Here is a 16,834-nt window from a genome sequence, read left to right as displayed (position 1 = left end):
ATTTAGTTAAAATCATTCAGATCAATTATTACGAAAAACCAGACAATATTTACAACCCTCAGGGCCAAGCCACATTGAGCGTTTTTCTGGCGTTTCTGCACTGGCGGCGGACGAGTCTGCAGGGTAGGAAGCTCTCCAATTGGCTGATTGATAACCAGCTGATTCCGAACGCCAACTCAATCAACTCATAAGGCAAACGCTGATTGGGTGGCATGGGTACGCGCCACCTTATTCCTCCGACACACCCAGAACCTGACAGGAGTGGACAGCGACTTTCTCATCCATCGACACCGTACGCCAGCGACAGGGAAAGACTGTTTTGAAAGAGTCTCGAATTGGCGTGTGCGTTAGGCGCCAAAACCGGACACTTTTACATCCGTACAGAAACGACAAAGTCAGACACATCGAATCTCTGACACTTCAAAAACAAGACGTTCAGGTTATACTTCTTGGACGGACTGTACTACGCAGAGCTGTCTGGTTTTCAAACAATGGTATTGTTCTGATGAATCCCCACATGTAGGCTATTCTTAACAAGACCATTGACAATTTATTTCTGAAACCTATCACTCTTTTCTATCCCTCTTCGTAGTAATATCAGGCGATGACTTATCTTGTAACTGTATAATTCCTATTTATCAGTCCTTTATATCTATTTATAAGTCCTATATATCATTCCTATTTTGTGCAGTTGTCTCTCTTTTCTGCAGTTATTTGGAGCTTGAATAATAGAACTATTAGTAAATTTCTTGATACAAAACAAAAATAACTTCACTTAATAGGTCAATTGTCAAGATTAGTGAGTACACTGAAACTTCTCAATAATTCGTAGTTTTGTCATCAAAAACACTGTAATTAGTATTCCCATAAAGATAAATACACTAATATGCCATAGTAACTCCAGTAATGAGTTCATTGAAAATTATGCTACAGTAACTAATAACTCCAGTGATGAAGAGACCGAAAATCATATCAACTGATGAAGTGAATTGGAAAAAAGGGTGTTGTGATTTATCATTAGTAAGCTGGAATATTAATTGCATGCAATTACCACAATTTACCCATTTATTCATAACAGCTAATGCTATTTAAGAATAATCACATATACTGTCCTTAATGCCCCAAATTCAGCTGATTAATATACAAATTTTACATCAACTCGCTTTCGTTAATGTCTGTCTGCCTGTCTAGGTATTGTTTGTTTCCAACATAGCCTATATGTATTAGATAATACAACTTGTGATAGCAATACCTTCAACTTTATAGTAATTGGTATTATTAGTTTAGGGATTTTGAATTCTGATTGTGAATTATTTACCCATACGGAGTGAACTTTAAACCTACTAAGCTTGTAACCCTACTGGAGGGTTAATTACTCGAACATTGAGAATTTTGAATGTAATAAAATTATTCAGTATTGTTTTTCATTTTGAATGTCATTTTCAATACTGGAAGATATACAGTTATCATTTCCCAAAATAGCGGGAAAATGTTATTTTTTCATGATAATATTTTGATGATTGATTTTTCTACGTTTCAACGACGGGATTTGCTTTTGTCTGTATATGTATGTTGGCATGTTTGTAAATTAGCTTTTGATGATTACAGCTTGGCAATGCTCTCGGTTTTATTTATAACAGGTAATATTGTCATCGTTAATACACGCCAATCAGTCATTGGCCGTTTCAACACTTACGATTTCTCGTCACGGTACCGGTTTCTTTTTTCCGATGTCCGAAGGGCTAATTGTGGTGACATATTGACAATGAGATCGGTTTATAAATGCTGTACGAGGTCTACTGTTCACAGAACTACTAGCTACAAGTATTCAACTGCAGAAGTCGGAAATAGACATTTAATTTTACTCATGGAAGACACCCACCCTTATCTATCTACTTCACGTCTATGAAGATAACAATATCAAAGAACAGAGTTGAAAGTACGAAGGCATGGAGATGGAAATTTAAAAGTGAATGAATTGTTATAATTCAATTACTCAGATATATTAAAACTGACTACTTTAGCATTTACCTGATTAATATTACCGCAATCATTATGTTTCAAATTCAATTTGCGTTTCGTTGCTGTCACTCGGCTGCTCTCTGCACCTATTTTCTCGATTCATGCAATAACTTCAAAAAAATGACGTCAACAAACTTGGTGACTCAACACATCTGTCTCGTTTTGAACTGATAATGGCAAACTCTCTCGATCAGCTATTTTCAACTGACGATGAAAACTCTCTTGATCAACTGTTTTCAACTGACGACAGAAAACTCTCTCAGTCAGCTGCTACTCGGTTGATGAATATTATTACCGTACCTAATCATTTTTAAGTTCCCTCAGTGAGTTATCCTAAACATGAGTCCTAATCCAAATGATGATTTTCGTATCACAAACTCTATATTTCAAACTATATACTATATTTCAAACTTAATCAAAATCGTTAGAGCCGTTTTCGATTTCCATCAGACATACAAACAAACTAACAAACAGAAATTGAATACGATGATAATACGTCTATAGTAACATCCATATGGGAACGTCTGTTATAGTAGACTGCACAAAACTAATCCGATGTTAGTTGGAAGAGCTGAGTACCTCCTCACCCCTTACCATAAACTTTGCCAATTCTTCATGTGTACTGTATTATGAAAATATCAATATTAATTCTTACTTATAATCAGCTGCCTAGGGGGCCTAGGCCCCCCTCAAGGATCAGATAAATAATGAAAATGCGGGTCTATCTACACGAATCCTTAGAGTCTCATAATGATTTAATACTTTTCTTTATCAGCAGTAGTATAATTCCTTCTACAGTATCAACAATGTTGCAAAATTGCCTTGAAAGTATGGATACGGGTACAGAGTAATAAATAATATATTTTTCTCTGTGGTATAGTTTGAATACAGAATGGGTACACTTATTGATCAGAGCACAATAAGTGAGTTATTGAATAAATGTCAATGTGAGAATTAACAAGTTGCAAGATGTCACAGTGAAAGCAAAAGGAAGGGCACAATCAGACAATCAAAAATGTATGTAAAGGGTTTTTGATAATTATGGGAACAGCTTGATGTATCTTTAGCTTTCTAACTGGAAGTTATTTTCCTATTAGAATATGATCCCCAATGAAATTGTTGAAATTGTCATTGTAAAAGAAAAATTTATCTTTTTCCATGATTTTCAAGAAATCTGTTTCAGTGTATTCCTACTCTAGGGCCTCTCTGTAGACCCATATTTCTAATAAATATTCCATGATTGAATTTATCAATTATTCAACTACATTTGTATAAAATTGGAAAAAATGAAGCATATAATAACATCTTCTAATGTAACATTTATGGGGAAAAACCCAGGTCCCTCTATCCTTGGGGGTATTCCTCCCCCCCCCCAATACCTATTGGTTTTTGCCCCCCCTTTAGCAGTTTGGTGAAATGGCACCACTGAAGTTGAATGAAATCAACTTCAATTATTGTATGGTAATTGTATGGCAAGATTACGATACTTATGAGCTCTACTTAGAAATGGATTGTGAAACAAGATAATTGTACTGGAATGTAATAAACTGTGATATTTTCATGATTATATAAGAGCAATTAAGCCATTCATTTCAATCATTGAGAGAAAAACCAATAAGATGCTCATATTATCTTCTCAAATCTTAATACATTAACAATACACTACCGGTAATTCACGTGTAAATAATACTGATGTGGTCGATTCCAATGAACATTAAATGAAATGTTTGTTTTCTTCTAAATGTCTATACTTGAGCATTCTGTCAATTTCGAACAGAGATCACTTTTACGGAGTTTTCTCAGATGATGCAGCAATCACTGAGGAATATCCAACACATAACTCAATAATCCAGGAGAGAGTCATCTAAAATTAAAACTATTAGTGCAATATTGCTAAATTATTAGTGTTTTTCAATAAATTATTAATCCCATAAATGTCTCTCAATTAAATGATAAGTTATGGAGTTCCAAATATTATAATATTTTTCGCATTACCATTTTTCTTTTTTTTATATTTGAATCGCTTCAATTGTTCACTCGTTGTTTAGTCGAATATAGTAATATATATAATGTTTCAGGTATATCTATCACATAAATCTCTCTCAGCAGCTACTATATAACGCTTAAAATAGGTTGCTAGGGAACGATAATGATAAGAATATGTGATGAATAATCTATCCTGTTCTAGGCGAGCAATATTTCTGTATCACAGATATCCAAAAACTTCAACACTAAAATGTGAATATCTTTGAAACGGTTTGATATATTTATGAGCGATTTTCACCATCCATTGTCTCTTGAAATTCTTTATTATTTGAATCTTGTATTAAAACCTTCCCATAGAAAATTCTTGATTCAATGTGGCGGAACGAAGATGGCACACCAAAATCATTTTTAAGCTACCTACAGAATTTTTTTCCAATTTGAATAAGAATCCCAGTGGAGCCCACTGTTATATTATCTTTGGAAAAGGAACATTAAGCTGTTTTCCTATTAATATAACGCTGTAGGCCTAAGTGAATCCATAGGACTTCATAGGTTTCTCCGTCTGGGTAAACGATTTAGAATCAGAATTCAAATTTTGTTAAATCAATAATACCAACGACATAGCAACTGCCATCACAATTTGTATCATTAATATTACGCGTATGCTACTGAAGGATAATAGTCAGGCAGACTCACAGGAGTAAGTTATTCTGTCTCATGCAGTACTTTCAATGTTACTTTTATATCCTGAAAAAAGACGAAGAAGTGAGTAAAATATTTTGTTGTTCAACGAACTTGACCTGTGAAAAGGTTCGAAGAGTGCATGTTCAAAATTTGAAGCTGATCGATCAACTCTTTCTAAAGTTATTGTAGTGCATTCAAACAAACAAGCAAACCCACAGACTGGCAACAACTTTGAACTTGAGTAAAAAGTAAGAACTTGCTAACGCTCGTTTAACAAATATTATTGAGAGAACAACGGGCGGTATTATCAAGTTGGGAGCACATAACTTGAAGGAGTCAAATTATTTCAGTGTAGGGGATTTTGTATTTCACAAGAGAGTGTGGTTCTGAGGGATATAGGCCTATAGTGAGAAAGTGAAGAAGTGAGGATTTAATTGAATTGCAGTTTTAGTTATTTTTGCACGGCCGGCCCTCTCCCACATTCAACCATCAACCCTCCAGTACGATGCTACATCAACTATACAATCCTACTCGGTGGAATGGGGGAATTCACAATATTACAAGCAAGAGTTGATAGTAATGAATATTATTGACACAAAGAAATTTACAAATCTAGGCATGGGAAAGTCAAATTCAAGATAGGTTGTAGATAATTATGTCTGAAGCATTGTATGAAATAATAACAAAACCCTGAGGGGTTTTGAAGAAACGAGAGCATTAGCACACAACCGGGTAAGAGAGAGAGAGAGGGAGTGTGTGTGTGTGTGTGTGTGTGTGTGTGTGTGTGTGTGTTAGACAGAGAGAGAGTGTGAGAGAAAGGCGCAGGAGTGATAGAGAGAGGGCGATGGAGGGGGAGAGAGAGAATGAGAGAGGAAGCAATAGAACTAAATAAGGTTGAGATAAGAGACAATGTCACGCAGGAGTATTGTCCAATGGTGGTCACACACACACTTCTACAGTCACACTAAGTTCTAAAAAGAATATTTCAAAGAAAGTACAGTCTGTGCCAAAATTGAAACCATTTACTTCCAAGCTATTCTGCCAGCTTAACAGACACTAGCGTCAAAAGCTGATGGCGACAACCAGAGACTGTTTTCCAGGTAGAGAAATTAGTCACGGACTCGCCCCGCCAAAACAAGACACTTCTTTTTCAGCACAAGAACGACAAAAGTGGCCACCGCCAAAACAAGACTGATTTTCAGTGCTAGGATGGATGTGTCTGACTTTGATGGTGGTGTATCCTGACATCGCCCCGGTTGGCATACATGAATCAGCTGATAATGAGTCAATTGGAGAGCTTCCAGCCCTGCCGACTCGTCTGCCGTCAGTGCAAAAACGCTTCTTGTGGCTTGACCCTTGAGTTGCGTACAGATTCATGCGCCACGTACAAACGCATTTCTCTTCCCATCAGCTATGATAATAAGCTGATGAAAAGTGAAATGTGATGAAAGGTGAAATGTGCGTGTTCGTGGTGCATTTGTCTGTACGCATCTTTAGAACTACAGTAATTAATTTTGTGTACAGTGTTTGAAAATCCTATGCGACTCACTACTATTTGCCAATACTATGTGACTGATTCAGCTTCTGGCTGGTGACGGACATACAGTCAGCTTTCGTATTCCCACTAGGCTGAGTGGGAATAGTCACTTTAGAACTCATGGGAATTATTTTCACTGTGCCAGACACTGTACACACGGATACTGATATGTGGGAATCCATCTTTCAGATATCTAAAGAATTATTTGTGAAATTGTCCAAATTATTCTTCAATTTTCATAATATTTTGTGAGCTATATTATACAAAATAAATTTTTATTCATGTATTTTTGCTGCATCAAAAGTAAAACTTTTTTTATGGAAATTGGTCATTTCTTATTTTTCTAGGTATGACTTGAAATAAATATTTGAAGTGAAACATTCCACATGAGATTGGAAATTTCTTGTTTTTCCAGGTATGCCTATATAAAGTACACGAACGTTGACCAAGCAATTGAAGCTTATAAAAAAGCCTTCGACATGACGATAGGATCGAGGTCCATTACTCTCAGGTTTAGAAGGCACAAAGGAACTGTTGGTCCACCGGGTGAGAAGCCCAAAGTATCGGTAAGCATCTCAAGTATCTCAATTCAATTCACGTTTCAAATCACATAAATTTAAAAATGATTATTGCATAACCATTTCGATCAAATGATTATTGCATAACCATTTGGATCCCCTGAAAGATCTGTGATTATTCTTGTCAATATTAAAAATAATTATATCAATTTTTCCAATGTGGTATGTTGCAAAGATGTGAAGAAGATTATTTAGTTGATTGTTTGTCAATATTGATGATTATATTAACTTTTTCAATACGGTATGTTTCGAGGATGTGGAGAAGCCTATTTAGTGGATATTTATTTAAATTTATTCAGTCGAGTTGAAAGTTTCTATCAAATAAGCATTTTGAATCAACTCACATCTTCGATAATATATTGTTCAGAACATAATCATTGGTTCAGAACCAATACTTCAGTGGTCAAGACATAGTCCAGATTTCTATAGTCATAAACATGTAATAGTGTTTTAAGTGTTCAAATGTTAAGTTACCAGTTACTGAATTTTTGTATGCTACTGCGGTGTTGAACCTCGTCTTATCGAATCAAAATTAGATAATGCATTCTTCTATCCATTTTCGCTGGTCATCTGTTACTTCTGTGAGACTGCGTTCTACTGTTATTATCTCCCTTCTCTGAATCATCACCCTTCCTCTTTCCACTGTTCTTTCAGGAGCTTCCTATACTGTCCTGCCGTGCACGCTCTCTCGGCTTATCTTACAAAATTCCTCTCTTTCTCCCGTCCCCATTGATATCGCGATGTTTTCGTCTAGTCAGTTTTCTGTTTTCATCTGTTACTGCCAAAGATATCTAGTCATCATTGTAGCTATATATTTCTTTGATTTTATTCGTATTTAATTCAACTGTTTTAATTCCATTTTATATATTCTGACCCACCGAGTAAGCAAAACCGAATGGTTTGAAAGATGCTCTGTTGACCGAAAGACTCTCGGAATAAGGAGTCAACTTTGTATGGCCAACGGTCTTTGGAGCGGAAGAGCTGTATAGAGAGGGCACTCTCTTGTCCTGAAGGTGTTAAAAACAGCTTTAAAGGCGGAGGAACTAAGTATATTCTTAGTCAACGGCATGAGAATGCAGAAGGCATGATGGGCTTAGTCCTAGTATTCATTAAGGCAATTTGTCAGCTATAGTTTTATTTCTGGAGTGGACACCCTAAACGAACTTTCGAGTGGTATAAATATGAGCAATTATAAAAAGGAAAAACAATTCTTTAAACATCGTACAAGAATCGGGACTTGGAATGTAAGGACCATGGCTCAAGCAGGAAAAATAGAGAATGCTTTTCAAGAAATGAAGCGTTTGGATTTATTGGTTTTGGGGATAAGCGAAATGAGATGGCCGGATGCAAACTATTATGACAGTGAAAACTATAGAGTGTACTATTCTGGTGCCCCACAAAAGTATGAGCATGGAGTTGGAATAATTATACACAAATCAATTGCACAGAATGTATCAAGCTTTATACCTTCTAATGAGAGAATGATGCTTGTACAAATAAGAGCATTGCCAGTAAACGTGAACATTGTACAGGTATATGCGCCCACAAGTGAGCATGATGAACAAGTGATAATTAATTTTTATGCTCAATTAACAACTCTTATCAAGAACATTCCTAATGAAGAAGTTCTTATAATAATGGATGACTTCAATGCCAAGGTAGGAAAAGGAAGATCAGGAGTTCATATTGGTCCCCATGGCCTTGGAGATAGGAATGAGTCGGGAGAAAAGCTTTGTACTTTTGCGGTGGAAAACGATTTGATTGTGATGAATACCTTCTTCGATCTACCTCCTCGGAGATTGTATACTTGGAAGTCTCCAAGAGATCGAACGCAAGGATTGTACGCAATCAGATTGATTATATAATGATGAATAGAAGATATAGAAATAGCTGCAAGATGGCCAAAACATTTCCAGGAGCAGATATAGACTCCGACCACAACTTGCTGGTTTCCGATTTCAGACTACAGTGGAAGGAACTGAGAACAAAATCAACACAGAAGACATTTGACAGAAGAAAAATCAACGATCCACATGTGAGAGAGCAAATTGAGAATGTGCTCGGTGCTTCTCTGATTGAAGTGAAGGCAAGTTCGGAGATCGATGACAAAATAGGGAAAATAGTAGATGTCACAACAAGAATAAAGAAAAATATTTTGAGAGTTGATAAAGAGAAAAGGAAGTCGTGGATGAGTGATGAGATTTTGGAGTTTATGGAGGAGAGAAGAATGAAGAAAATAGATAAAGACCTAAATCAATATAAATCAATCAATAGACAAATAAGAAAGAAAATCAGAGAAGCAAAGGAGCAGGAATTCAAGGAAAAATGTTTAGAAATTGAAGTGGCTCAGGCAAGGTATGACACATTCAATATGCACAAAAAGGTTAAAGAACTCACAGGAAATTATAAGAAGAGATCTGTAGGTAAAATAGTAAATGACCAAGGAGAAATAATTGTTGATATAGAGCATATGAAATTGGAATGGCAGGACTATGTTGGAAAACTCTTCTCAGACCAAAGACATGAACACGAGTTAGCAACTGAGTTAACAGGATCAGACATTCTCTTTGATGAAGTTGAAGCGGCCATACAGTCGATGAAAAGTGGCAAAGCAGCTGGCCCGGACAGCGTTCAGTCAGAAATCTTGAAACTTTTCAATTTAGATTTCAAAAAGAGCTGACATCGGTTTTCAATGATATATATAAAACAGTGGAGAGATACCAAAGGAATGGTTAAGATCAGAATTTATAGTTCTTCCCAAAAAACAGTCAGTCGGCATCAGTTAGAGTCAACAATGAGAAAACAGAAGAAGTTAAAATTCTCCGAGGAGTACGGCAGGGTTGTATATTATCTCCGCTAATATTCAACTTGTACTCAGAGGCAATTTTCCAAGAAGCCTTGGAATACTCGGAGGCCGGCGTACTATTGAATGGAGACAGATTCAACAATTTCAGGTATGCGGATGATACAGTAATATTTGCCGACACCCCGCAAGGACTTCAACTGCTAATGGACAAAGTCGCTCAAGTTAGTAAAATATATGGTCTGGAAGTCAACATTAACAAAACAAAGACAATGATAATTAGTAAAGAAAAAGTTGACAATGTGCATTTTAATATTGATGGTAGGGTAGTGGAGAGAGTGCCAACTTATATTTACATGGGTACAGTTTTGAATGAGCAGTGGGACCATTCTCAGGAGGTGAGGGCTCGGATTGAAAAGGCGAGAGCGGCATTCAAAATCATGTCAAGAGTATTCAAGTCGCATAATTTGACCCTTGAACTGAAAATAAGACTCCTCCGTTGTTATATATTTTCCATTTTGTTATATGGAGTTGAGTCTTGGACCCTGACTGAAACAACAACAAAGAAACTTGAAGCGTTTGAGATGTGGACCTATAGACGAATTCTGAAAATATCATGGATGGACAAAATTTCCAACAACAGGGTTCTTCAACGACTCAATAAGAAGACGGAAATAATGTACACTGTCAAGAGACGAAAATTGGAGTATCTGGGACACATTATGAGGAATGGAACTACTAAATATCAGTTGTTGAAATGTGTACTACAGGGTAGAGTTCTTGGCAGGAGAGGTGTTTGGTAGGAGACGAATTTCCTGGTTAAAGAACTTGAGAACATGGTTTGCAGTGTCCACCCCGGAACTTTTTAGAGCGGCTGTCAACAAAGTTATAATTGCCAGAATGATTGCCAACATTCGGTAACGGATAGGCACCAGAAGAAGAAGAAGAAGATTCTACTCTTATCATTAATCTTATTATTAACCATATTGTAATTCTATATTTCCTTCACATAGCATCAGTTCTCGTTGTTCATATTAGACACAAATTTACTCCAATTTATTAGATATCGATTCATGAATTTCATAGTAGGTAGTACATTTGACAACCATAAATTAACTGAATGCATCTATTCTAAAAGCAGTATTTTCTTCTGTAATACATTCGTCGCTGAGTCTGCTTTTCTATTCTCGATTGATTTGTTTGCAGGCCTGATTTCTCATTATTATTGTTCAACTGGGACACCTCTTCTAAACCATTCTCAGTACCTGATTGCAATAAGATATCCGAAAAAGTCATAATATTTTTCGACTGAGTTCTCATTAACAAATTCATCTGGTCCACTTTTTTATTCTTCATATCATTCGGAAAATTACAATAATTCAAATCTGACTCTGTATTTTCTCCTTCACTGTTTACACAAATCGCTGATTCACATTTTTTCTGTAATCGGTTCAATATACTATTTTCATGGCCTGATTTTTGTTTATCGATAATTGATTCATTCATCTTGTTAACAAAATTTTTACTATCGCATTTAATATTTTCCAATTCTGAACACGAGTCCGAAATTTTTCGTTTTGCTGATCCACATTTCAGGCTATAATTCATTTTAATATCTCCAAGATCAATTTCGTGTTTATGGAAGATTGAATACTTATTATCATTCCTATTAGAATATTTTCTTCTGACATATATTCCATTGTGCCTAACACCTTCCAAAGTAGAACCTGATTCAGTTACTATACAACTTCCTAATTCATTCCTTGAAATATCAATATTTGATGGACCGCCGTCTAAAACATTTTCATCAATATGCCTAGTACTAAACTCCTGTGTCCTATCAGTAAAATATGCTTTCTTACGTCTAGCATTTTCCGAAAACTTTCTGCCATCAAAAGAACACACTCTAATATCATAGTCTTCTTTTTCACAAATTCTATGCATCCTTTTATAAACCCGATAAGCATAATTAACGTTGTAAAAACAATTCCGCGTAAAATGATTATGTTTACCACAAACTTTACATTTACATTTACATTTCTTACGTATTCTTTTTCTATTAGTCCTATTATTCACGAGACTAATATTCTGATGCATCTTGACTCTTCTAGATTCACAATCATTACGCATACCAGAGTTCACACAATTTTCAAACGGCCTGTTATCAATCGTAAAAGAAAAATCCAAGTCACTTTCCGATAAATCCAATAATTCTTCCTTAATCATTTCCATATCTTTATCCTCTTTGTAAATGATATCTTCCTCATTCAAATCACAATCATTACAAATAAGAACTTCATCCAACCCATTTTCAATCTCGAAGTTACTAACATGATAATATACATCCACTGCATTTTAAACAAAAATAATTACAAGAATCAAAATCATCAGAGATGATAGCATTTTCGAAACAATTCTCAATTTCAAACTCATTTCCGATTTCCAATAGCTCTTCAAATTCTGGTTCCATATTATCATTAATTACTTGCACCTGTCCAAATTTCCACTCATTCAAATACTGACATGATAATTCATATTTCTCAATATTTTTAAACAATTCTACAATAGTACCATTTGATTACATTATAATTCTTTCAAATATATTTGAAGACAAACCTCTTAAATTATCCTGATAATCCGAGATTCATGCATATTCGAATCTACTTTTCTGCATAGGGATAAGACTCGTGCTACAAAATCTCTACCATCTTCTTCAAATTCCATGCTACAAGTATCTAATTCCTTTTCTAGTTTCCACAATTTGAGAGGAGATCGATAGAAATTAACCAATTTTTCTTTCACTGGCATATATTCAAATTTGTTCTGTTGAGTCAAATCGTTCTCAATAACATCAAAATATTTCTCAGCACTTCCTTTCAAACAAAACCGCAAGTATAATAAATTATCCTTTTCATCCCAGCCGTTGGCCAAGGCAACCTTTTCAAAATAGTTGAAAAAATCATCAATGTCAAATTCTTCATCTTTTCCATAAAAAATTTCGGTAATAGTAACGGTCTAAGTTTTTCCATTGTTAATCTGTTCCAATCCAATTCTATTCAATAATAAATAATAAATTTCCAAATAATCTGGTTTCAATAATCATAAATTCTCCATATCTCAAAATCTCTTCAATCATAAATAAATTTATCCTATTCAATCATATCTTAATAATCATTAATTTCTCATCTCATCATAAATATCTAATTCTTTCTAATAAGAATTGATAATAAATCTTGCAATCTTACAAAATCTTCAATTGCCATAGCTTTTGCAATTCAAAATCTCAAAATCAATAATCGTAAAACTTCCAATATCGTGAATCTCAAAATCTGTTCAATTATAATTATCATTCTCCATCCGTTAAAATCCATTATTAGTAATCAATTATTGTTCCACAATATTCCAATTCAATAAATCCTCGAAATTCATCCTACTAACTGTTTCTAGAGCCCCGTAAGGTTTAAACTCAACTACTTGACCCATAATTTCACTGGAAAAAACATATATTCAATAATGTAAAATGCAACCACAAAAATTGAATCTTCACTGAGGTAACCGGAAAAGTCCAAATTTTAAAGCTGGATTAAAAACCCTTGAGCCTCCACCAAATATGTAAGCAGGTTGTGGCTACACCACATATGTAAGGGGAAAATACTATGATAACAAGAAAAGAACAGAATAACTAGAACTTTAATTAATGAATCTTTAACATATATACATTTGAACAAAACAAGATTAATTTGATTATAAAACAATATTTGATATGAATTAATGGGGAAAACACTCGCTTGCTGCTAATGATGATTCAATGTTTGTGGCTATGAAAATTTAAGAACAATGATTCAGTAGTCACCTACCTTTTTGAAATAGCTTCCCACTTTGGCATCCACTGGTATTTCGCGACTTTAGTATTTTAAAAGAACAAATATTAACTGAACCAATGAATAGGCTCAGAACCCGTCTCCCTTAACAATACAATTATTTTTATACTGCCCGATCTGTGACAAAATAACTGTACTATTAAACGAACCAAAATCTAGCCTTTTTCACTTGATCAGCCGGACTTAACTTCCAGTCCTATCGAACGAGCTCACACTGACCAAAAGTAAAATTTTGGGTATTAAATATAAACTCAGTCAATGCCAAACATGAAAGCCATTTCAAGTACATATTTTTATCTGTCGCACAAGCGGCACGTTTGTTATTAAAAACAAAAGAGAAGCTACGTTAATTTTGACAACAAATGAAATAAACAATCTTTCTGTCGATGACAATGATTGTTCAATGACAAAAACACTGTTCATTAAACTTTTTCAATTTAAAACTCTAAAATCCTGATCAATATGAGATAAATAATATGATTTATATATAATTATGTCCCATATGACCAGGTGACAATATTAGACAGTTCAATTTATTATGATGAAGTCCCATTTATTTATACATTAAAATAACAACAATTACATCATTGTTTATGTAATTATGTATTCAATAGTTATAATTATTGTAAAGACTCCATTACAATTATGTCCACTGTACAAAGCAGAATCAAAGCATAAATGACAGTTTTTAACCTTGTTCTGTCTCGACATCTGGAAGGTCACTGTTTTTTTTTGCTCTGAGTCGTAAAATTCCAGCATTTTAATTGTTGATATTAGAATGGTAAACAAACATTCGCCAAACATGAACCAAACTATATTTGAGGGTGGCCAGTGGCCACTAACGATAAGACAAGTGATTGAAATTTATGATGAAATTTTCCGGAATACAATTGATTAATTGATAGCATATATGATCGAATTGCTTCCTACACACATCTAGGTCTCTTTGTGGCACATGAGAAATGGTAGGCGAACGAAAACTGTACTTGTTTAGATTGATTGTGTAGATAAGTGTTTGATTTTGTTTTGTGCAGAGATTCGATCAGGGTGGTAAAAAGAAAAAGAAGATGGGGTCTGAGGGCGGGGGTGGAAACCAGCAGAACGGGCAGGTGGCGCGCAACTGGAACCGCGAGGACGCCGAGAAGGCGTTGGCCGTCGAACTGGAGTACCAGAAGACGCAGGCAGACAAGTCGCTCATCCTCAGCTTCCCCGATCCCGACCTATCGCGCGACATCGTGCTCAAGTACAATGTCGCCATCGAATCGGTCTACTTTCAATCGCCCAGTAGTCCTAGGTAAGCTACAATATAGGCAAAACATAGCTACTATAGTTGACTGCACGAAAATAGTTCGATGATGATTGGAACAGATGAGTGCAACGTTGCTAAATAAGAGTTTGTCAATGTGTGAACACTCCCAATGGTATCCATTCAAAGCAATGCTTAATTTGCCAGCCGCAACCTTTGTGTATTCACTGCCATTGCTCCTTTCCTTCTCCAAAGCTTGGAAACTTTTAGGTCCGGTTTCCGAGCTCGGGATTTAGCTAAGTTCTAGACTTTAAACAGCTGGAGTCAGAAAATTTACTTTCCATAACGGGGCGTAGTCGCAGTACTTATAACAGTAGTCGCAGCTTTTATTTTCTCATTTCTATAACTGGAAACGTTTTTCCTTGACGAAATTAAACGTTTCTTAATAATTCAAAATAGCTAAAACTTTACACTTTTTCTTTTTATTTTATTTTGTGTTTAATTTTCTAGTTTTTTGAAATTTAATTCAAAAGTGACTTTGACAATGACTACAACTACGCCCCGTTTTGGAAAGCCAATTTTCTGACTCCATCTGCTTAAAGTCTAGAACTTAGTCAAATGCCGAGCTCGGAAACCGGCCCTAAGAGATTTATCCCCGGTTCAAACCCGCTCATTACATGTAGTTTTTGAACAGTTCACTCCCGTGTTATCGGATGTGCACGTTAAACTGTCGGTCACGGCTAAAGTAAGGCTAAAGTCGTAAGTCCCATTGACGGCTTAAATGGTATATTCAGGCGAGGTGGAACTTCCGTCAGGAACATCCCACTAATAAAAGTGTTATTGTGCATTTTTTGTGCTCGCCTGGCCTGCAGCATTGCTTCTATAAACAACATGAAAGCTTCAGTGTTGAAAGTATTAAGTGAATGTCGCTTTATCACACTCACCTAGACCTATTGACCCGTTTGTGAATAACAGCCAATATGAATGTTTGGTCTACATTTATTCATTAAGTTAATTTTATTGATTGGGAATAGATGATAAAATTTGCAGTTTACTGGACGTGAATTGGTTATCAATGAACCTTTAGTGAAGTTCACGTTATAATGGCGGTGTCTGGTTGTCATTGGTGTTGATGTCCTCAACTGTGGTTGGACAAGGCGAATAGCGATGCCATTTTCTGGATTCGCAGCGTTTCCAGATAGTTTTTTGGCAGTGTGGAGGTGTGGATAGTTAGCGGAATGTTTAATCTCAATCATGAAAATTCATTATTATTTAATCATTGAAAAATAAGAGATCAACGTTGTCCACAGCTGATTATAGATGATAATTAATATTTTTGACCGAGCGAAGTGAGGTCTGAGATTCAAGTCGACGGTTTGGCATTCAATGTTTAAATGTTTATATATGTTGCGCATTTACGGCGAAACGCGTTGATAGATTCTCATGAAATTTGACAGGTATGTTCATTTTTAAATTGCGCGTCCTTTAGTGAGGTCTACGTTATAATGGAAATGGAGAATGATAAGAGAACGGCGTTGCCGATTCTCGGCCTTGCCACTGCTTTCTATATAGGATAGCTGATACCGTTATATATGATGTAATATTAACTTTTTATTCTCGTTTAAAATGAACAATTAAATTCTGTTCATCAAGAAACTATATATTTTAATGGTTCAATAATAAATTTCCATAATCAATTAACTCAAATAGCCTGGCATTCTATTGTTTTCTAAACAGAATAAAGTTTTACTAGTTTTTTTCAGTAGTGAAGTTAATATGATTCGCCAAGTAGTCCTAGATGAGTTATTACTTATTAGTCCCATCACTTTTCAATTATTACCAATTTTATCAATTTCTTTTACCAGATATCAGTTGTTGCCCCTCTGTTAATCGGGGGAACTGGAGCAAACATTGAGTAGAGAAAAATGTAGATCTAAAAGGGAGAAGATTACGGTGAACAAGGATGAAAAGAAATATAAGGAAGAAGTGAAGAATACTTTTGTTTTGCTGTTTCGTTTTCGATTTATTATTTTTGTTTTTGAATAAGTTTTATCGAAAAAATCAAATTGACAGTGGAATCTGAAAAAGCGAGGCATT

At 35.2% G+C, this 16,834-nt stretch overlaps 1 protein-coding gene across 1 annotated transcript in view; it reads left to right on the top strand.

The window, feature by feature from the left end:
* Positions 1–16,834, top strand: part of LOC120351110 — a 60,151-nt gene that overhangs the window by 42,991 nt on the left and 326 nt on the right. The window contains exons 7-8 of the mRNA XM_039427119.1: positions 6,645–6,795; positions 14,526–14,785. Coding sequence (XP_039283053.1) covers positions 6,645–6,795; positions 14,526–14,785 — 411 coding nt within the window. The remainder of the gene's footprint in view (positions 1–6,644; positions 6,796–14,525; positions 14,786–16,834) is intronic.

The sequence above is a fragment of the Nilaparvata lugens genome, chromosome 4 (genome assembly GCF_014356525.2).
Source record: "Nilaparvata lugens isolate BPH chromosome 4, ASM1435652v1, whole genome shotgun sequence".
Taxonomy (NCBI): Eukaryota; Metazoa; Arthropoda; class Insecta; order Hemiptera; family Delphacidae; genus Nilaparvata; species Nilaparvata lugens.
Note: the sequence above shows the minus strand (reverse complement) of the source record. Positions and strands in the feature narration are given on the sequence as shown.